Genomic DNA, 24,256 nt, shown 5'->3' with positions numbered 1-24,256 from the left:
CAGGTGCTGTGTCCTGGGGAGTTAGGGCTTTATTTATGAGTTTCTGTTGTGCTGCTGCCTTTTTTCAGGACTGCCTTGCCCAGTGAGGAGGCAGCCTAGTCACTGTCTGCCTGCAGAGGCTTCGCTGAGCTGCTGTGGGCTCTGTCCAGCTGCTGTGTGAACTTCCCTGCAGTCCTGTTTATATGAGTGAAGTTAGAACTCCCTCAGCAATGGCGGTCCACCTCTATAATGGTGGACTCTCTCTGTAATGGTGGCTGCCTTTGCAATGGCGGGCTGCCTCAGCAATGGCAGACTACCTCTGTAGTGATGGACTGCCTCGGTAATGGCGGATGCCCCTCTCCCACAGAACTGGACCGTCCCAGGTTCAGCTGTGCTTGCTGTGAAACTCTCAATCCAGAGGGTTTCCGATTCCTGTTTCTTTTTGTGGGTGTGGGACCAGCTGAGCCAGATCACCTGGCTCCCTGTCTCAGACCCTTTTTTTTTTTTTTTTTAGTTGAATGGTCGACTGTCTTCCAGGTGTTCCAGTCGCCTGTTGAAAAGGCACCGGGATCTGTGTGATTTCCCATGCGGCAACCCGCTATGCTGGCTGAAAAAGCTGTGCTGAGATTCCTGGAGCTTTTTTGCCCAGGAATCTCCTGGCCTGGCTCCCTGTTTCAGTCCTCTTTTTAATCAGATGAATGGGTTACTCTGCCTTCCTGGAGCTCCAATCACTAGCTAAAATGGCACCCGGACCCGTGTATTTTGTATGGAGAAGCACTGCATCAGGGCGCCGGCAAAACAGCTGCACCAACCAAAATAGCCGCCCAGCAGCCGCACAGGCCAAACCAGCCGCGCTGGTGACCCATGGGGCCCCTCCGCCTGGGAATCTCCTGGTCTGTGGGCAATAAAAATCCATCTGGAAATGTGGCGTTCACTCACCCTTTGCACTTTCACTGGGAGCTGCAATCCTGAGCTGCTCCTAATCGGCCATCTTGGATCCCTCATGTCTGTCTGTTTTTGTATCTTTTTTCTTTTTAGGTGAAAAATCATTTTTTTTCAGCTTAATTTACTAGTTTCTTCCCTTTTGTCCTATTGATCTACTGTGTCCCTTGTGTAATGTATTAAATAAAGATACATGCGCATATCTACATGTACACTGTCTTTTACTAATCAACTTGTTTATTCTTCTTCCAGTATGACCCTGTCTTAATTTCTGTAGCTTGATAATGATCTCCTCTCCCCATTTATTTCTCTCGTCTAGGAATATCTTAACTAATCTTAGGCTTAGTTTTTCTATATAAAATTTAGAATCATGCTGTCAAATCTTATGAAAAGCCATATAGTCCTTTGGATTGGCCTTGCATTGAATAGGTAGACAATCTGGAGAGAATATCCTTATGGTATTAAGTCTTTGTATTTTTTGTTGTTGTTGTTTTTGAGACAGACTCTTGTTCTGTCACTCAGGCTAGAGTGCAGTGGCAGGATCAGAGTACAGTGCAGTTTTGGCCTCCTGGTTTCAAGCAATCTTGTCACCTCAGCCTCCCTCAGCCAATTGTGTACCACCAAGCCTGGTTAACTTTTCCTTTACTTTTTTTGTAAATAAAGGATCTCACTATGTTGCCCAGGCTGGTCTTGAACTCCTGGCCTCAAGCCATCCTCCCACATAGGCCTCCCAAAGTGCTGGGATTATAGGCAGAAGCCACTGCACCTGGCCAAGTCTTTCTACTCTTGAATGGTATAAATTATCTCTGTTTACTTAGGTCTTCTTGAGTAATTATCAGGCCAAAATCACCGTGAAAGACAGAAACCAGAGAGGTCAGTTGACTCCTAAAGACAGTGGTCAACTGGCTTTCAATAAAGTTTTGTAATACTACATATAGGCATTGTATAGCTTTTGCTTGATTTTTCTTGCTGCAGATTGCTTTAAATGCAATTCATGGCTTGAGATTTTTTTTTTCCAACTGCCCTGTTGATATAACTCTGGCCTATGAATTTTATTGTCCTCAAACTTGTAAATAGCAGTTTTTCAGCAGCCTTTGGCTCCTTCTCCCCCTTTCCTTGCACAACCCCAAAGCAACTTTCCTTATATACCAGTGAAGGTGTAAATGTGGACAAGTTGACTTCTGCTTCTTGTTTATGCTGAATATGTAATCCTTTGGGATCTTAGCTTTATGGGTACAGTCCCATTACTAAGACTGTCTATCTTGGGAAGGCCTTAGACTTTAACATCTCTCCCATGGGTCTCACAAAGCATCCAAGACTATATATTAACCTTGTCTCACTTTGTTTTGGCAGGCAAATGTCTTCAGGGCAAGTCTGGTGTTAGGGGTCAATTGACCTCTCTGGTTTCTGTCTCTCACGGTGGTTTTGGCTTGATAATTCCTTATAGTGTGAGCTATTCAATGTTTTTATTACATTGTTTTAAAAAAATTTATTTAGCATTTTAAATTCTTTTTAGTTGGACGATTAGCCCAAGTAACCTCTTCCACCATATTATCTGAAAGAGAACTCTTGTGATGTTTTACACTGATACACATTTTAATAAATGTAGGTTATCTTTATGTTGTGAGCTCTTTCGATTTTCTGATCAAAAATAGTCAAGTACAACTATAATGACTTTATCAAACATTACATAATTTTCTTTTCTTCTTGGCCTGTTTTTTAATTTAGTCATATGAACTTTTATATTTATGTCTATGGTAAACATTTATTCATAATTTATTTTACTTTTTTAAATTTTCCATTATGTTTCACCTATATATTACAGAACACATAAGTATATATACATGACAGTATTAAAAAGCTTAGACAGAGAGAGTATTGGGCTTTCTTGTTATCTCCTGAGTGACAGGCTAGTTGCATGTCACAGCTGTAATCCCAGTTTCCTGAGTTCTGGTTCTGTTTTCTTACAGTGCTTCAACACTATCTCTCCAGATGATTAGTGTTTGAAGGACAAGAATAAAAACAGAATCTAGGGATGACTTCTAAATGTTGTTATCAAAGACTGAAATACCTGTTCCTTTTTATTTTATTTTATTTATTTTTTTTGAGAGAGAGTTGCACTCCGTCACCCAGGCTGGAGTGCAGTGGTGGGATCTCAGCTCACTGCAACCTCCGCCTCCCAGGTTCAAGCCATTCTTCTGCCTTAGCCTCCTGAGTAGCTGGGACTACAGGTGCGGGCCACTGCGCTCAGCTAATACTTTGTATTTTTAGTAGAGACAGGGTTTCACTGTGTTAGCCAGGATGATCTTAATCTTCTGACCTGGTGATAAGCCCGCCTGGGCCTTCCAAAGTGCTGGGACTGAGCCCAACCAGAAATTCCTGTTCCTTTTAGCAAGTGGAAGCACAACTAAATTGTTGGCCCAAGGGTTTTTCTCTCACTTGCGGTGGCTCTGCAATAAAAAATTGAATGTAGACTACCTCTTGACTCTGCCCAAATCCTGTTTGACACTTGAGATTTTCTTTTCAAGTTAAAAAAAAAAAACACACATACAGAAGAGTATCAAATACAGTTTAAAAATACGTATTTTGTGTTTCATGTAATTTGATCTGTAATTTAGATTACTACTCTTGATGATCTAGGTGGGTTCCAGTTTAAAAGTTTTGGGTTTTGCTTGATAGAGTTATAATGTTTAGATCTATATTTGATTTTTTGAGGGAAATGAATTAACTTGATAAGTACTGTTGTTATTTCTCAGGTCTTTGACATTTTGAATTCAGCTGAGTTAACCTGTCTGATGAGACACATTTTATTACCTAAAAACGTTATTGTTGAATGCATGGTTGCTACACATCACAACAGCAGGAATGCAAGCATTTGGCTGGGCTGTGGGCACACCAACAGAGGACAGCTCTCATTTCTAGATTTAAATACTGAAGAATACACTTCTGAGGTAAATCTGAATGCTTTTTAAATCTTTCATAATTTAAAGCATATGCCAGTTAGAAAGTTAATTAGGAAGAAATTAAATAAGGAGTATTATTCAATTAACTTTCTGTTAGAACAAGAGTATTCAAAGTGTGTTTTGCTTTAGAATCACAGCATATGTCTTATCTCAGGATCCCCAGAAACAGAGCGTGAGATGGGTTATCTTGCACAAGTGATTTAAGGAAAGAGATTCTTAGAGGGAACTAAAAGAAACCAGAAATGGCAGACGAAGAAGCTCAGCAGAATGTGGTTTCTGAGGAGGTCTAACCTCAGTCTCTGCCACAAGGAGCTCTGGGGTGTGAACAGTAGCACAGAATTTTCCTACTGCGAGGCAAGGGGGCCAGTCTTTCATTCTCACATATCAGTCAGTCATTGACTGCAATCTGCTGGGAGGTGGGGGAGGTATAACTTGCAAGGCATTTCTGAGCAAGCTGGCTCCTGTCATCTGAGGGCATTCTATGGTGAAGAGCACGGCTGTGATCTGTAGTAGTCAACACTCAGGGCAACCAGGGGATGGCATACCTGATGGATAAAGAAGATCTGGGCATGGCTCCTACAAGTGGATCAATACATTGTATTGGAAAATATAAGATAAATTTCTAGACTTAAAAGACAACCTAATATTTTGACTGTTGCCTGCAGATAAATATTGTGCCTCAATATTAGTTCTGAGGTTAAACAGTCTTCTCATATGGTTTGAAGGAATGAGAATTGACTCTGAAAAATAATTTTTAATTTTGGTTTCAGATATATTTTTGATAGGTAAAACTTGTTTGCCAATTAACTCATTTATTGTTGAAAATTAAATATAAAATTGGCATTGTTTTAAAAAGTAAATGCAAGAAAGCAAAAAGAATATGTTGATAACAGAACCTTTTATTCTGTACACGTTCTAGTTGCTTAAGCTTAAATCAAATCCTTATAAGTATATTTTCTTTTCTTAACAGGAAGTTGCTGATAGCAGAATATTATGCTTAGCCTTGGTGCATCTTCCTGCTGAAAAGGAAAGCTGGATTGTGTCTGGGACACAGTCCGGTACTCTCCTGGTCATCAATACTGAAGATGAGAAAAAGAGACATACCCTAGAAAAGATGACTGATTCCATCACTTGTTTGTATTGCAATTCCTTTCCCAAGCAAAGGTATGATAGTGAATTTGATCATTGGGAGAAATTGCAGACCTTTTAAATGACTTAATTGTGTGCAGAATTGTTATTGCATCAGGAAAGATCATTCACTTTTAACCTGTTTTCATTGGTTTGCATATATTAAAGGGAATTGTGGAAGGTCACAAAGATATTTGTTATTTTTCTGAATACAGATCTAGTGGACACTGTTACAAAATAAATCAACCATTTTTTCAGGCCTAACAGCCCTGCTCCTGGTATTACCTCAATGTGACTCTATCTCTTTACTTCTCCTCAGATCAATGCATCTTTGTAGGGTCTCTTCAAGGATAAATTCTCATTCATTGATTCTTTGAATATATATTTATAACCTATTGTGTGCCAGGCTTACACAAACCAGTTATCTAACTACCAAATTGAAAAAAAAATTAAATAAATGAATTAATAAATTCTTAATAGGTGAAAATCACTTAGATCTCATCAGTTGCAGGGTTCTTGTCGCAAAGAAATATGTCTACATAGCAAAATTTCAGGTGTGAGTCATAGGCTGGTGTCTGTAATATTTGGGGCAGGGTGATTTCCAGGAGGCATTAAGATTATACCCCATATACTTCTCTGGTTTAAGCTAATATTGGGAAAAAAAGTATTAGAAAAACATGAAGCCTGTTTTTGGCATCTGAAATATCAACTCCACTGGCAATTTGAGAGTTGAAATTATTTGAATATGGTCAAAGAAAACTTTCAGAAGATGGAATTGGGTAAAGAAGACGTTATTCAAGCTATCACAACAAGGAAGAGAGAGCAGATTGAACTAAACTACACTGAAACAAAAGGCGGGAGACTTTTAAGCACGGGGTGAGCTAATGGAAAAGTATTGGAGAACCTTGTGGAGAGGAAGTGAGGGGAGTTGTCATTGTGATTAGTCCATCTGTGTTTGCTAATTGTCCCATCTAGAAGGTAGGCTCCTATTCTCCCACTGGGGATTAGTGACGCTATCTTTGCTGATGATTACAATTCAAAGGGTTGGCTCCCAGGTCCTTGAGAAAGACATTTCTGGGGTATAAAAGTAGAAAGAGTCTGGGAAAAGGCGCAGAGAAAGAATTTATAATTGCAAATATTCTAAAGTAAATAAGAAAAGGGAGGTTAGGAATTCATAATTGAGAAGAAATCTAAAGTTTAGTAAAGCTGAGGAGAATATTAAGGCCATTTTAATCAACGCACATGTTCTTTTTGTAACACTTTCAACATTTTTCCTTTTAGCAAACAAAAAATTTTTCTTTTGGTTGGAACTGCTGATGGAAATATAGCAATTTTTGAAGATAAGACAATTAAGGTAAATATTGAATGTATGCTACATCTAAATTTGTTTTAAGTCTTTGGTTTTATATGTATCTCATCCCCCTCTTTATGGAATTATAAACTCCATGAGAGCAAGAATCATACATTATACTTATATTTGTATTGCTTCAGAAAGTCTTGCAGACAGTAGATCCTCTGAAATACTTGCTGATTGACTGTATATTTTATAAGAATAAATGTTAAATGACATCTGGTTGATAATGTTAAAAATGGAAATACTTCAATTTGTACTTAACTGAGGCAAATAAGATAATTCCTTATAAATATACTATGGAAAAAACAAAATACTTAAGTTTTAAGTATGGTTTGACATTAATTTTTTCTTAAGTATTGAAGAAATAATGTAGTTTTCTGTTCTTCAGATTCTTACTTAGTCATTAAAGCATTATTCCTCCATCCATCTGTTCATCTTTGGTTCCATCTATTCACTCAACTTCCTACTCATTCATACTCCAATTACCAAAAAGCTTATTATTTGATGAGAGACAGGGAAGTAGAATATAATCCTTAGGTTATTTCTATTTAATTTTTACATGAATGGAACAATAATATTTTGAATATGACTTAAAAATTTTCTTGATACATAATATTTGTACCTATTTATGGGGTACATGTGATATGTTATATGCGTAGAATATGTAATGATCAAGTCAGGGTATTTAGGATATTCATCACCTTAAGCATTGATTTCTATGTGTTGAGAACATTTCAAGTCTTCTAGTTATTTTGAAATGTTTTTAACTGTAGTCACTTTATTGTACTATTGAACATTAGAACTTATTCCTCCTATCTAACTGTATGTTTGTACCCATTAACCAGCCTCTACTCATCCTCCCCTTCTCCCACACACCCATATCCTTCCAAGCCTCTGGTAACTATCATTCTACTCTCTACCTCCATGAGATCAACTTTTTTAGCTCCCACATATGAGTGAGTACACGTGATATTTGTCTTTCTGTGCTTGCCATATTTCACTTAATATAATGACCTCCGGTTCCATCCATGCTGCTGTATATGACATGATTTCATTCCTTTTTATAGTCAAAGTATTCCGTTATGTAAATACACACATTTTCTTTATGCAGTCATTCATTAATGGGCACTTAGGTTGACTCCAATTATTAGTATTGTGAATAGTGCTGCAATAAACATGGGGATATAGGAATCTCTTTGATATACCGATTTCCCTTTCTTTTAGAGTAACGTCAGTAGTGACATGCCTGGATTGTATGCTAGTTCTATTTTTAGTTTTTTTGAGAATTCACCATTCTGTTTTCTATAGTGGCTATACTAATTTACATACCCACCAACAGCATATGAGCATTTCCCTTTTTCCGCATCCTTGCCAGCATGTCGTTTTTTTGTCTTCTTTATACTAGCCATTCTAATTGGGCTAAAAAGATCTCATTGTGGTTGTCATTGGCACTTTTACTGATGATTAGTTAATGTTCAGCATTTTTTTCATATATCCATTGGCCATTAGTATGTCTTCTTTTGGAAATATCTGTTTAGATCCTTTGACAACTTTTTGTTTTGTTTTGTTTTCTTTGCTTTAAGACAGGCTCTCACTCTGTCACCCAGGCTGGAGTGTAGTGGCATGATCATAGCCCACTGCAACCTTCTGCGCTCAAGTGACCCTCCAACATCAGCTTTATGACTAGCTAGAACTACAGGCATGTGCCACCACACCTGGCTATTTATTTTTATTTTTTTGTGGAGATGGGGCCCCACTATGTTGCCCACACTGATCTCAAACTGCTGGGCTCAAGCAGTCCTTCCACCTCAGCTTCTCAAAGTGTTGGGATTATAGGCGTGAGCGACTGCCTCTGGCACTTGGCCTGCTTTTCAGTGGAATTTTTTTTTCCTGTTGAGTTGCTTTTTCTAGTTTCTTATATATTCTAGGTGAATAGTTTGCAAATATTTCCTCCCATTCAATGGATTGTTTCTATAGTGTTTATAGTTTCCTTTGTTGTACAGAAAGGTTTTAGCTTATTACAGTCCCATTTCACTATTTTTATTTCCTGTGCTTTTGGGGTCTTAACCATAAAATCTTTGTCTAGACCAGTGTTCTGAAATGTTCCCCCTGTTTTCTTCTAATAGTTTCATAGCTTCTGGTCTTACATTTAAGTCTTTAATCCATCTTGAGTTGATTTTTGTAAATGGTGAGAGAGAAGGGTCTAGTTTCATTCTTCTGCATACCAGATATCCAGCTTTTCCAGCACAATTTATTGAAGGCAGTTTTCTTTTTCCCATGTATATTTTTGATGCCTTTGTTGAAAATCAGTTGGCTCTAAATATTTAGGTTTATTTCTGGGTCCTCTATTCTACTCCATTGGTCTATGTATCTGTGTTTTTGCCAATAATGTGCTGTTTTGGTTACTCTAACCTTGCAATATATTTTCAAATCAGGTAGTGTGATGCCTCCAGCTTTGTTCTTTTTGCTCAGAATTGTTTTGGCTATTTTGCCTCTTTTTAGTTCCATTCAAATTTTAGAATTTTTTTTCTATTTCTGTGAGAAGTATCATTGGATTTTTCATAGGAATGTCATTGAATCTGTAGATTGCTTTGGGTAGTACGGTCATTTTAACAATGTTAATTCTTCCAATCTGTGAGCATGGATATCTTTCCATTTGTTTGTGTCCTCTTCAATTTCTTTCATGTTTTGCAGGTTTCCTTGTAGAGATTGTTCATCATCTTGATTAAATTATTCATAGGTATTTTATTACTTTTTGTAGCTACTTTAAATGGAATTGCTTTCTTGATTTTTTGTCTAGTTTGTTATTGCTGTACAGATATGCTACTAATTTCTATATGTTGGTTTTGAATCCTTTATTGTACTCATTTATCAGAACTACATTTCTTGATGGAATCTTTAGGTTTTTGAATTTTAATTTTAATATCTCTAATCATTTAAGATGGAAAGTAGTTTCTTGAAAGCACAGATTTTATAGTGTTTTATTCTATGGATACTCTGTTTGCTCAGGATGTTTTCTTTTTTTGGCAAAGCTTAAAGGAGCTGCTCCTTTGAAGATACTAAATATAGGAAATGTCAGCACTCCATTAATGTGTTTGAGTGAATCCACAAATTCAACGGAAAGAAACATAATGTGGGGAGGATGTGGCACAAAGATTTTCTCCTTTTCTAATGATTTCACCATTCAGAAATTCATTGAGACAAGGACAAGTCAACTGTAAGTTATTTTCTATCTGTACAACTAATTTATCATTTTACTTATGTGTATTCCTTTTAATCATTAATAATACTGTTGATAATTCATAAGGAAGATCTTTTAAAATGCATAATTTATTTTTCTATTATCAAATTAAACATTCATTATAAACAAATGTGAAAATTCCAGAAAGCAGAGGAGTATTTAAGAAAATCACTCAGCCTGATTACTTTTAGGGATAAAATATGTAAACCCATTGTAGTCTTAGTAGTATTTATCAATCTAAATTTTTTAGCAATTTTATTATCTGTGTCTCAAAGCAGACATGAAATTGGAAGGCAGTTAACTCTGTATTTTACCAAATTCATGGACTTTACATATGCAACTTTTCATGAAGTATTGATTGTAGGAAAGATAGCAAGAATAAAGTTGTTTCTAGATTTGATAATTATACACATATCTACTCACAATCAAGTTAGTGATACCAATTTCAAACAAGAATAAAATAAAATATTAATATAAACCTCCTCCAATTTTTTTTTTCAGTTGTATTTTAATCAAATCTTTGCAGTTGGTTCTTATTTATCACATTTCTCAGTGATAAGCAGTAAAGGATGGTGGATAAGAGCATAAATCATAGTTTAGATATTGCTTTGCCATCTATTGGTTTTGTGAAGTTGGACAATAACCTTTCAAATCTTCAGTTCTCTCTTACTGAGGATTGTAATATACTCTATCTCAAAGGGATGTTTGGAGGAGTAAATAAGAAAATTAATATATGGAGCTTAATTAATGTAATCACCAGCCCCTGGTAAGCTGTCAATAAACGTTAGCTATTGTTATGATTATTATTAGCTTTGAGTCACAAATCCCTATCTTGGGGAATAGCCTAGTTTCCCAATATCTATCTAATTGCCCAGATTGGCACTTGGGAGTATCTTTGACTGCTTTGTTTTTTGCTGCCCTTATCCACTTGACCCTCCTGTCTTTCAAATCTTTGCACTTGTCACTGTTCTCAGTGTTGCTACCATGGGCCAGACTGCCATCCATCATCTATGGCCATATTAACAAGAGCATCCAGTTCTCACTCTCTGATTATACTCTCTTCAATCTATGTTCAGCATTGCAGACAGAGGGAACTTTCTAGAGGTCAATGTGCTGCAATTCTCCTGCTTAAAACCCTTTAGTGGCACCTTTATATGAAGTCCAAATTCCTTAAGATAGCCTACCAGGCCCTTTACATTTCAGTGCTTGCTTACCTGTCTAGAATCATATTTTCATATTTTTTGCCATTTGTGGTTACCCAAACTGAAATTGCCTCAGATCTCTAAGACAGCCTGTTACTTTCCAACCCCAGCCTTTGAATGTGGTCTTCTCTTTGCCTGGATGACTATTTGCTCCCTGTCTAGTTCAGTCCAAATCCCTCTTGCTCTGAGTGGCAGGTTAAGTGACTTTGTGCTTCCATTGCATCTATTGTTTCCCTTCACAATAGCTATTATATTTTTATAATTGTATTTTTTAAAAAGTAGTTTCTTAATACTGCCAAATCTAGTGGTTTTCAACATTGGTTGTACATTTAGAAACCACTAGGTAGCTGAAAATAATATGATACCTGGGCCCGACCTCAGACCAATTAAATCAGACTAGTTAAGCCTGGGATGGGGATCAGATTTCCATTTTTGTTTTTTCAGGTTATCAGTGATTTTAAAGTGTATTCAAGGTTAAGATATAGTGAAGATTGCAGTATATTAGAAGTTCCCATGAATGAGGATTTTTATTTCTATCTTGTTTACGTAGACATCACATTACTAATCAGTTTGCCAGTATGTGGTTAATATTTGGATCAATTCATTCTCCTTCTGTAATACCCACTTTTTAAAAAATGAAAGTAAAAATATATTTCATTTTTTAAATTTTTTTGTTTTCAACTTTTATTTTAGATTCCAGGCGTACATGTGCAGGTTTGTTTCAAGGGTATAGTGGGTGACGCTGAGGCTTGGAATCCAATTGAACTCACAAGCCAGGAAGTGAGCATAGTAATCGATAGGTAGTTTTTCAATCATTGCTCCTTTCCCTATCATTTCCACTTTAACCTAATTATACAAGCCAGAAAACCATTAAAAAGAAATGGCCTCCAATTTATTTATTTTATTTCATAGCACATTTTATGGGATCATGGATATTAATTAACTCCTTCAAGTTCCATATAAGATTTGGAGCATAGACACTTTACTAGAGACCATCCATAAATGTCAGGCTCTCAAAGATGTCCATCTCCCAAAAGAAATTGGGACAAAATTGCATAAACACCTAGATATAAATATTAGCTCTTTTCTGAACAAGTATCTCCTGTTGCCTTCATCTCCTCCTCATGAAACAGACATCACATCACTAATCAGGGGCTGCTTCATCATCAGTACCCTCATTGTCATCAGTGCACACTGACAGAGGCGTATTATATGATGAAAGATGACTGCCTTAGAAGCCAGAAGACTCCACAGGAGTTTTGGAGTTCTAGATCTGCCACGTTTTTAGCCCTAGGTTGGCAAGCATGATATTATTCATGGGACCTTGAGCTAATTATTTACCATTTGTACGTATTTAAAAACGTTGAGATGGCCAGGTGCAGTGGCTCACGCCTGTAATCCCAGCACTTTGGGCAGTAGAAAGGGGCAGATCGCAAGCTCAGGAGTTGGAGACCAACCTGGCCAATATGATAAAACCCTGTCTCTCCTAAAAATACAAAAATTAGCCAGGCATGGTGGCATATGCCTGTAGTCCTGGCTGCTCAGGAGCCTGAGGCAGGAGAATCACTTGAACCCGAAAGGCAGAGATTGCAGTAAGCTGAGATGGTGCCACTGAACTCCAGCGTAGGCAACAGAGTGAGACTCCATATAAAACAACAACAACAAATTGAGATGTATCATATTTTATGTGTTTTCATGAAGGATCAAACAAGAGAACACACAAAGGTATTTTACAAAATACGAAAATTCCATGCAAAACTTTGTCCTAATTGGAACTATTTTCTATTAAATACAGCAAATATCCAGGAAGGAATTACCTAAAATGTAATGGCTGTCTGACAACACATCATATTTTTATCTTTCCTTCCAGAAAAGAAAGAAAAGGGGGAGGCAAAAAAAATCTCACTACTGTAGGATGTACTAATGATGGTTAAATCCTTATGATCTTTTCATGTTGTCTATCTGATAATTGCAATTTTGACTATTTTTACTTAGTCCTGGTTGTTCATCCATACTGTAGTGAATTCTTCTATCCCCGCACTTTAACAGACTTCTTGGTATATCAGAGGTGCTTATTTGTGCAACTCTTTACTGGATGAGGGCTAGTAGAAAATATATTGTCCTCATCCTTTTGAAATGACACTCATAATCTAGTGTGAGGGATGCACTAATAAAGACAATGTTATAGTTAATAAGGTCTATAATATAACGGTGACACAAGTGGGGAAAAGGGACTGGTTGGTCTATTTTCATAGGTCAGGGAAGAAATCCAGAGAAACTGACATTTAAGTTAATCCTCAAAGGCCAAGTAGGAGTTTGCCGTGCTAATGTGGCTCATGGTAGCCAATCTGTTTGTGAAATATTTACAATGTCAGATGTCTTAGGTTGAAAGAAAGATATTTTAAGGTGTTTGTAATTTTTCTTTATGTTTAAAAAGGGAAAATGGCAAATACTTACTTTCTGTTTATATTTGGATGATGTGGATTCTTCTTTCCTATAATTTGACTGGCTTATCTGCAAAGATATCCCTTGCTTTAAAATTTGAAGACACTGCAACTAAATTTTATTTCAACATTTTATAGTTTATAACTCTAGATGTAAAAAGCTAACAGTTTTCTGAACATTTTCAACCATTTCTGAAATGGTTGAAAGAAAGATATTTTAAGGTGTTTGTAATTTTTCTTTATTTTTAAAAGGGGAAAATGGCAAATATTTTACTTTCTGTTTATGTTTAGATGATGTGGATTCTTCTTTCCTATAATTTGAGTGTTCCTATAATTTGGCTGGCTTAACTGCAAAGATATCCCTTGTTTTAAAATTTGAAGACTCTGCAACTAAATTTTATTTTAACATTTTATATTTTATAACTCTAGGTGTAAAAGGCTTAGTTTTCTGAGCATTTATGAAACAAAGTTTTGCAACAACATTAAAAAGTTACAGATAGTATAATATTTCCTTCAGAAATTTAGATGTAGTATAAAATTCTGCAAAGAGCCACATAGAATTGGAACTAAAACTAAGACCAAAGTAAACATTGGTCCTAATCTTTATTATCAAGAAAAATTAATATAAAGTAACCCAAAGTAAGTAAAGTACCAAAGCATGTTATATATTCAATTCAGAATGGTTTTAGTTTTCAAAATACTGTTAATTTTTACATGAATTAAGAACTAATGTAAGGTTGTATTATATATATAAATTTTAAGAAGAAAACAAATAGTAATGACATTCTATTTTTTTTTCTGTGTAGATTTTCTTATGCAGCTTTCAGTGATTCCAACATCATAGCAGTGGTGGTAGACACCGCTCTCTATGTTGCTAAGAAAAATAGCCCTGTTGTGGAAGTGTGGGATAAGAAAACTGAAAAACTCTGTGAACTAATAGACTGTGTGCACTTTTTAAGGTAAATTCCTCAGTTTTTAATTTTCTTCTGTAAGAGTTGTCTTTGTACTTCATGTGCCGCAGAGAAAGGATTTTTCTTCCTTTCGGTCTCTAATAGAGAATATTTTAAGAATGCAGAAAAAAAAAGTTTAATGCTTCTCATCACCATCTTTTCATATCGGGAAAATTTCATTTTGGGAAAATAGAAGAATAAGAGCATAAAATACATAGTTTTTTCATGGTAGTCTAAAGAATGTTCTTGAGTGAAAAATAGTACATTATTGAAAATGAGTACACTGGAGTCTCTGCTGACTGTTGAATGTAGTAGTGTCACAGTGTCAAATTACTATTTATAATTAAATTATGGACCCCAGAATTTTCTGCTCTAAAGAAAAAAACTAACAAAATAATAGACGAGTATGTGGGAAATGCACTGGACTGACCGATCCATTAACTGAGGAGTGGGGATCAAGATCCCAGAATGTGAGCATGGTGCTTAGTCTGATGCAGCCTGTGAGTGACAAGTTTATAGCAAGCACAGTCTTTCTGTGCGGGTACTGAGATACAGGACCATTGCCAAGCTTCTTTACTAACCAGTTTATATTTTTACTTTGTTTTGATTTTACCATATAGATTTATGATCCTCTAGAGAACATTTTAGATTGTACTCTGTATCTGTAAAAGGAAACTTCAAAGTTTTCTTTCTTAGATTCATCTGACAATTTTTCTCCGTGTTGTGAGAAGGGCTCACGGTTTATGTTCAGCAGGTCTCCTTGATAAAGGGTCCCTTACTTCCTGAAGTACCAAAATGATTAGGATTCTTTTATTTCTGAACACTTCATTTTTGTCGTGAATTAGAGTATTCTTTGGTTCTGGGAAAAAATCCAGTGGTTTGTGTTGATGCCTTTTGCATGTGAATGACTATAATTTTATGTTCCTTTGTTAACATTGAGACTTCATGTAAAGCTTTTGAATCTAACCTTTTTTTTTGTTTATACTGGGTACATGTATGCTATTTTTACTGAATTAGATAGCTTTGGTATTTATAAAAATTATATCCATCTTCATTTCATAATTTCTTGAAAATGAAGGGCTGTTGTTATCTTTGATAATTTATGTTTCAAGTAAAGAAATGTGGCTCTTTGGCATTCTGTGTTTAGCAAAATTTGCTTTGCATAATTTTAATCATGCATAATGTGTAGTGTCATGTTTTCATAAATTAAAATGTTATTTATAATATGTAAATTGCATTTTATCTCTTAATTGGTGGTAAAATCATTAATTTTTACTTTCTTTTGGTTCTAGGGAGTTAATGGTAAAAGTAAACAAGGAATCAAAACACAAAATGTCTTATTCTGGGAGGGTGAAAACTCTCTGCCTTCAGAAGAACACTGCTCTCTGGATAGGAACTGGAGGAGGCCATATTTTACTCCTGGATCTTTCCACTCGTCGAGTTATACGTATAATTTACAACTTTTGTGATTCAGTCCGAGTCATGATGACAGCACAGCTAGGCAAGTTTCTTTCCTTTAGTTATTTTTCATAGTCTCTAAGTCTTATAAAATATGCTTTATTTTATGTTTATGTTTTCTCTGTAATTTCCAATGTCATTTGGATGGTCTTGGAGGTTCACACAATGAAACATAAGATTGGTGTAAATAGTGAATAGGGTCATTAAAGAAATGGAGGGAGTAAATGCTCTCAGTCCCACAAGAGACGTAGATTACTGCAGCTGAACCCTCAGTTTGGGCCTTTCATGCTTTTTTCCTTTGTACCTCAGGCAAAAATGGGAAATACATAGTGTTGAATATATTTCACTTTTTTGAGCAAAGAAAATAAAGCAAATGTTTATTTTAGTCATAGTCTAGCCTCCACCCTTGTTAAAGAATCTCACTGGTTTTTCATTCTATAACCAATCTATATTCTTGTAGTAATATATGCTGAACTGCACAATCTACAAATATTGGCAAATCACGTTTTACTCAAACTTTATCTCTTGTTTCTTTCTCTATTTAAATATGATGAAATCATGATAGCACATAAAATAAATTTTCTGCATAAATATATTTTTGTCTTCCTTTGATAATTGATTTAGAAAATAATAGCATATGTATGTAAAGTTTAGAAAAGTAACACTATGGGGCTTAATTTCTGAAGTAAAACTAGAATCTATGCAACTGTAGCAAATAATTAATGAAAGTTTTGAGCATGATGAAGAAAATAGATTCATTGCAAGTATGTGAAGAGGAACATGTGTTTCTCTAGCACCTTCACTTATTTTTCATTTATAGACGTTAGAGTTGCACAGAAGGAGTTAGAATTAGATGCTCTTAATGATTGTGAACTGTCAAGATACATGCCCACACAAGCAGAGTAGCAGGTCTCTGATGGACTGTCATCCTAGTCTTACTCTACCAAGGTTGTTGCATTCTCTAGTTAAATCGTATGTACTTTGGGATCCAAAGAGCTTGCTTATAACCAAAGTTATAGTGGAATTTCAACGGATTATGGCTTGATTGTAAAATAAAGATCAATTTGAACATACCCTACAAGGTGCTGCGTGAGCTGGCTTCACTGTACCTCTCCAGCCTCCTCTCATTTACCACATTCCTACCAGATCTTTCTTCTCTAGATGAACATCCAGTTCTTAGTAATTACTGTGCTTTATTTTGCCTCAAGTATTTGCACATGCTGTTTATTTCTTCACTTAGTTAACTTAGTTTCTTTTTATGCTTAGTTAACTCATACACTTTGAAATGTTAGCTCCTGTGTCAAAACTTCTAAGAAGCTAACGCTGATTCAGTCACAGTTCCCGCTAGGGGCTCTCATAACAGCTTTCTTGCATAGTTTTGATCATAGTCATTATTATGATTTTTTTCATTAAATGCTGGTCTCTTCACTAGAATATAAACTCCAAGGTCAGTGTGTATTTCTTTTTACCCCTTTATTCCCAGGACCTAGCCTAGGGCCTACATAGAAGACTTTTGATGCAAATTTGTTGAATAAATTAATGAATGATTTGAGAAGAAAATATGATATTGTGACAGTATCAGTATATCCATCCATCATGTCCATCTAAATATTCATATTTGTACCTTACCGTATCCAAAGAACTTTTAACACATATTACCTCATTTAACATTGTAACTTTGGGGAGGGTAATGTATAAATATTAAGCCTATTTTATGGAAAGGTTAAGCTATTTTCTCAGACTCACATAATTAAGAATTGCAGGAAGCATTGGATCACAGATTTTGTTTTTTTTTTTTAAAAAATACTGGTCTTTAACCAATGTAATTAAAGGGTCACCTAGAAAATAGAATTGTGAATTCAGTTCCAAGGTATTTGTGTCTTAACCTATGAACAACTTTACTTTTTTCAGGCCATTTTAATATATAGTTTTAACAGAAAACTTCTATATTTTGTTTTTGTAAAGGAAGCCTTAAAAATGTCATGCTGGTTTTGGGCTACAACTGGAAAAGTACTGAAGGTACACAGCACCAGAAAGGTAACATTTAAATCAATAGGATGCTGTAATTCAAACAGTGCAATGACATGAATGATGGTAACATAGTATATGTTTTATAAATTTGTAAAAAAATATTACATATGGTATAATCATCGATTTTAATTGGTAGTTTATAGTGTAAAGAACTTAGACATAAATTTTCAAAATTATAAGTGATATGAAGTATTAAATATTTATATTTTCAGATGAAGTAGAAGTGTCAATCACTATAAATTGAAAACTAGCTCAAAATTAATCTAAATGTGAATAATTTTTAAAACTTACCTATATCTACGTAATGTCTAATTTTCAACAGTGCTTGAAAAGCTTTTATTTCTTTTAGAATATGAAATGTTAATTTATCAATGTCCATACTCTTCTTGAAATTTAGTTTATATAATGTATTCTAAAAATTTTCCAAGTATAGTTTTTTATAAATGGTAATAATTTAGTACATTAGTCATAGCTGTATTTATAGATACATTTATCTAAGTCAACTAAATATACATGAGCCAAACTGAAATAAAGTAAGAATGTTTTATGGTGGATCTTTGAAACACGATTTCATTTTTTTCATTTTGTAGAGACACAATCTTGCTTGACTGTTTGGGACATCAATCTTCCACATGAAGTGCAAAATTTAGAAAAACACATTGAAGTGAGAAAAGAATTAGCTGAAAAAATGAGAGGAACATCTGCTGAATAAGAGAGAAATTGGAATTGCCTTTGGATAGAAAATTATTCTCTTCTCTTGTAAATATTTATTTAAAAAATGTTCACCTAAAAGGGTACTTACATTTTTTGAAATAGTTCATATGTATATGAAGGGATGTTATATTTTTAATTTTTAATTTAAATATGTGTAAAAATACTTACCAGTAAACGTATATTTTAAAGAACTATTTAAAACACAGTATTATATTTCTTATAAATTAGTTACTTTTGTGCATTAATTAATGAAAATAAATCTATGAAGTACCTAATTTCAGTACTCATACTAAAATTTATAAGGCCGATAATATTTTGTTTTGTTTTCTGTAATGAGGGTAAACTTTATTTTAAATTCTGTGCTTAAGTCAGGATTACTGCTTGTTGATTTTTCTAGAAATTCTGCGAGATAGAATGAAAATATTAAGACAATTTCCCATGAATATATTCCCTCTTAGATTACTTTGAAATGCACTATCACATATGCTTGTAAATATTTAGATGAATTTGCACTAATAAAGCCCTTTGTTGGTCTATGAATTCTCTTTGTTGCAAACAGTGCATCTTACACAACTTCACTCAATCCAAAAGAAAACTCCATTAAAAGTACTGATGAAAAAGCATGACATACTGTCAAGAGTAAACTCTCTGTGTCTTTCCTGGATATGATAGAGTTGTTTTTCAACTCTGTCTTTGAATATGGATATCCTGAATTTTGTATAATTTGTGTAAATACAGTATTCAGTTCTTCAAGTGATATTTTTATTTTTTATACATATCACTAGCTAATTGTTTCCTAATCTGCTTAATTCTAATGCTTATATTAATCTTTTCCCTAAATTTATGATGCTGCAGATCCTACATCATTCAGATAGAAATCTTCTTTTTTTCAGAATTATGGAATTCTACAGCTCCTACCAAGACCACAAGGGCAAATATCTAACACTCTTCAGTCTGCTGAAAATGAAAGGAGCTTTAGTTATGACGGATAAAAATATCTGCCACCCTAGGCTTCCAAGTTATACTTAAATTGTTTACATAGCTTACCCAGTAGGAGTATCAGGGCCAAATACCTATGTATAATTTGAGGTCATTTCTGCTTTAGGAAAAGTACTTTTGGTAACTTCTTTGGCACTGACCAGTATTCATTATTTCAGACAATTCCCTGTAATGGGACAACTAGTCTATTTAATATTTTCAGAAGTTAACGGCATTTTACTATATGAAAACTTTAAATTTATTTATATTAAGGATAATCACATTCTTAACCATGAAAGATTTTCTGTGTTTTAAAGGAATCTATGCTTTAAGTTGTTATGTAATTAACAAAATAATTCATACATAATAGAGCTCTTTGCTTCCAGTGTTATCTCTTTCATTGTTACTTTGTATGTATTTGCATTTTTTTTTACCAAAGACAAATACAAAAACAAAAAAAGTGAACACTGTATTTAAATGGAATAATAAACTTTTTAAAAGCATGTTTATGAAGGTTTAAACTTTGTGATAGTGTTTACTTTTCACATATAGTTCTGTTATCTAGCTCATAGGAAACTTTGTTTTAATTTGTATTTGTAATATGTAATTTTTGTGTAATTTGTTTATGTAATATGTAAAGGCCAATAGAATTGTGATTTACTATAATGAGGGTCCAGTGGATAAAATAATTGCAAGCTGATTCTCTCATGTTGGCACTGTTTTGATTTCCTACTATGTTATGTAACACAGATGAGATTGTACATCAGAGTAATAAGGCAACCACTGATAGAAGCTGCATGCAGGCAAAAGAGTATTCTCTGATCATAAGCTTAGTTTGGATGGATCCTTGCTGCAGTCACTAAATTCATTCAACACAGATTTATGAACCTGTGTTGAATGCCAGTGTTGAATTCGGAAATCTTTGCCACAGCAGATCAATAAAAAATTTCTGCTTTGCCTGGGTGCGGTGGCTCACACCTGTAATCTAGCACTTTGGGAGGCTGAGGTGGGCGGATCACAAGGTCAAGAGATTGAGACCATCCTGGCTAACATGGTGAAATCTCGTCTCTACTAAAAATATAAAAATTAACACCTATAGTCCCAGCTACTCGGGAGGCTGAGGCAGGAGACTCACTTGAACCCGGGAAGCAGAGGTTGCAGTGTGCCAAGATGGTGCCACTGTACTCCAGCCTGGATAGAGTGACACTCATCTAAAAAAAAAAAAAAAAAATTCTGCTTTGACTGAAATAACTGTTTTTAGGAAAAGAAAGTATATACATTTATTAATATAGCTTGGGATGTGGACTTCTTTGATGAGACTATACAATTCACGGTAGACAAAGTATGCATAAAAAGAAACCTAAAATAACTTGTACATTCAAATGGAACACATTCTTTAATAATGTCATTTTAAGGGCTCTGCATTTATTCCATGAATGCTGCCTTTATTGTTCAGTTTTTCTTAATTACCTGCATTCACTTTAAAAAACAGAAAAAAAGAGAAACAGTTGCAAAAGAAAGCAGTCAGAAAGAACATACATAGAATTGAAAAAAGACCTTGCTCTAAATTCTAGGTTTGGCATTTACTAACTTAGTAATGTGAACTGGAATAAGTAGAAAACCAGTTTTGTTTTTCTGTAAAATGGCAAGAGTAGTATACCCACCTTCAAGGTGGATGAGTGTAAATTAAATTGTGCGATTCCCAGGCAAGTTGCACACAACCACCACCTTATGAGGAAATTCATATTAGACATCAGTGTCACCAATAATGCATTTCTCTAATAAAGCACGCATTACTATATGTTTTGTATCTTTGGAAGTTGCTCCTGGAAATCACTAATAATAAATTCTAGGTTCCAAGGGTTTTAATCTAATTTGCCAAGCAATTCATTTAAAGCCTGAAAAGAAACTACTATCAAGATATTGACTCATTACGTTTTTATGCTTTTAATGAAAGCCATGGCCAGATACAGCTAGAAAAATGATCTCTGTCCTCCACCATGTCCTTATCATTGCCTTCTTATGTGTTTCCCTTGTCACTTACTGATCTACTTTTCTATACTACACGGGTCTAAATTTCATCTCAGCCTGTAACATCAAGAGGATTTTGTAGTAGGAAACCAAAGCGGTAGTTGCAAAGATTTATCCAGGTTTTTAGGTCTGTAATTACTACAATAAACACATTAAACTCATCTCTATTAATAGTATTAACTACAGGCATGCTTCATTTGCTAGTATGAAGAACAGTGCAATTGATAATATCTGTGATTTTTTCTTTAAGCAATTCACTCTAATGAATTGCCTAAAGCTGTTGATTTCTGGATAGTACACATCATCCCTTCTAAGTGGGGTAATGTTTTGTGCAACAAGAAGGAGGGTGAGTTTTCTCCGACTTTCTGTTGATTATGGGGGGTGAGGTGGGAGAAGAGAGCAACACTGAGGTAGAAGATCACTGGATGACAATTCTTCTGCTTTAGTGCAGAATTATTGTTTTTCCATGTAACTTATGCATGTTACAAACAACCTCTGCTTTCCTCTGTGCTCCTTCCTTCCCCACCTACAATATAGGATTTTGCTATTTATCCATTTCATGTCCCCATGTATGAATAACATTACTAACTAGTACAATGCATGTGGCACATGATTATATATGAGAATTAACATTAAAAATCATCTATATGTTTCTGATAATTTTGGATAGTTCTTTATTCTTACGGTGGAAAATTACAAATGAGATCATTTTGGTTTTATGTGTCTTCATGCTTAGGTAAAGCTGGGAGTATCTTTGGCTCTCAATAAACTATGTATTTAGCAAGAAGGGTTTTATTTAAAAGATAAATATAAATTTTTGCCACATACAATAGAATTCATTGATGTATGTTTATTTCAAAAGTAAACATAAATGGTAGCAATATGTTGTAATACCATAAGCTAAATATTATGTTAAGCTTTTAAGCGAACTCAATCACCTCTTCACTAAATTCTCTCAATTATTTTATACACTTTGGTCTTCCATGAAGATAATCAGTATGTGTCAATCACTGAGGAATAAACTGTCCTTTATTCATGGGCTACTGACATTTTGCATTTTACCTCTTCCTTTTGGATCATTAACATTACTTTAAAGATAATGATTTTCCAGGTGTTATTTTCTAAATGTCATCATATAAACTGAGGCATAAATTATTTAATTGCTCTCTCAAATAACTTTTATGCTTTCAAGGTAATGTAAACAGGAAGAAGGAAAACACATAATTTGAAACATTGACTGAAGGAGATATTCATAGCACAAGTATAAATTATGGAAAATGAGAAGAAATATTCAACCTAAATCTCTAATCACTAATTGGAATCCTGTGTATCAAAACCCGGTGAAAAATGTCTCCCTTGCAAATCTATACAAGCAGAAGAATTCATCTTTGTTTTTTCATTTTGTGTGTCAGAATCAAAGACCTCATAGGGGTTAGGGACGTGGGCCCCGGGCTGCTGAGCCTGGCCTCCTCTCTTAGTTATGCCGCTTTGTTGCTCAATCTCTCTTTGTATCAATGTCCTCATATGCAAAAAGATATAAAAATACTACCACAGACAGTTGTTGTGAGGAGCATTTTCTTTTAAGATTGTCTTTATCCCCAAGCCTAGAAAGACTTTTAGGTGGTTTATATTTGTTGACAAGCAAAAGGAGAGGTAGGTGGAGCCGATATTCTGGTGATTATTCATTCAGCTGAGTTACTTCAGTGAAAGATTAAGGTCTCTGGATTACAGAGCATGAATATCAGTGACCAGGAAAACTGGTAACTTGGCATCCTTTCAAACTCATACTTTGTGTTCAGCATTTGTTTAGTGGGAGCTGGGAGAAACTGACTTTGTGTTAATAAAAATAACATGAAAACAAATTGGCTTTGGTTTCATTTCCAGTAACAAGGTAATGATTTGGAGAAGTCCACCTAAAAAAGTTAGCTTAAAAGGAATGGAAGAATATTAAAATGACCATGTAAAATTACCAAAGATCTGATGAGATGTTACGGAACTAGCTGGCCGAAATCAAAGTGGAGGTGGGAACACAGACATGCAAGCAGAGCACCAAAGCTGTGTTTTCTTGTGAACATTTGCTTAAACCTAGTGAATCTGACCTTTAGTTTCCCCAGCCTGGAAAGGATTGGATGACATCTCAAGGTCAGGAGTCAAATACATGGGTATTTCCATTAGGCTGGGTCACCAAAGGGATACAAGTCAGTGTGAGAACCAGAAGTAAAACTGTCCACCTTCTACTCACTGACAAGACCATGAGAAGCCTCATCAGCAGTTCTTCCTGGAGTTCCCCAAATTCACACATCTCTGTTATTTTTTTTAAATAATTACTCAAACTTTTAACTAAATGAAAGTTTCAGACAGAGAAGACCTCAAGCAAGGAAATTTATCACGGAAAAGAAGAGTGTTACGTAATGATAGAAATGTCTTTATACCCAAGTAGACCAGTTGTTGGATGCCTGAAGAAGGCAGAGTGATCTTGGACATGGCCACATTTTCAGCAGAGGTATTTCTAGGAGAGGGCTGTAAGGTAATTTGATACTCTTCCCTGCAGCTAAGGAAAATGTGTCCTTTCAGGTCTGGGTGGCATTGAACAGTATTTATGAAACAGAACTCATTTACTCAATTAATAAATACATATGCAAATAATTACCTTGAAGACATTTGTTGTTTCTAGTGTAACTGGGATGAGGTTTCAAAGGACTTAAGGGATATATAGATAGAAGACATAAAACATGGAGATACTAATTACGGATTGACTCTTCAGTAAAAGCTGAAACCCAAAATAACAACAGTCGTGTGCTACATAATGTTTTGGTCTATGATGGACTGCATCTACAATGG

At 34.9% G+C, this 24,256-nt stretch overlaps 1 protein-coding gene across 4 annotated transcripts in view; it reads left to right on the top strand.

The window, feature by feature from the left end:
* LRRK2 (leucine rich repeat kinase 2) overlaps positions 1-19,884 on the top strand; it is a 156,939-nt gene extending 137,055 nt beyond the window's left edge. For 2 of the 4 annotated variants that reach the window (XM_037739065.1, XM_037739070.1), the window contains 8 exons: positions 3,678-3,872; positions 4,855-5,048; positions 6,294-6,366; positions 9,399-9,583; positions 14,060-14,212; positions 15,496-15,704; positions 17,627-17,698; positions 18,283-18,946. In XM_037739065.1, coding sequence (XP_037594993.1) covers positions 3,678-3,872; positions 4,855-5,048; positions 6,294-6,366; positions 9,399-9,583; positions 14,060-14,212; positions 15,496-15,704; positions 17,627-17,698; positions 18,283-18,404 — 1,203 coding nt within the window. In that variant the 3' untranslated portion in view covers positions 18,405-18,946. Of the gene's footprint in view, positions 1-3,677; positions 3,873-4,854; positions 5,049-6,293; positions 6,367-9,398; positions 9,584-14,059; positions 14,213-15,495; positions 15,705-17,626; positions 17,699-18,282 lie in introns of all 4 variants that reach the window. The other 2 variants (XM_017530421.2, XM_037739062.1) reach the window with 2 other exon arrangements.
* Positions 19,885-24,256: the final 4,372 nt, after the last annotated feature.

This window comes from Cebus imitator, unplaced genomic scaffold, assembly GCF_001604975.1.
Source record: "Cebus imitator isolate Cc_AM_T3 unplaced genomic scaffold, Cebus_imitator-1.0 Scaffold2, whole genome shotgun sequence".
Lineage (NCBI taxonomy): Eukaryota > Metazoa > Chordata > Mammalia > Primates > Cebidae > Cebus > Cebus imitator.
The sequence above is the reverse complement of the archived record's forward strand: the minus strand, read 5'-3'. Positions and strand labels throughout refer to the sequence as shown.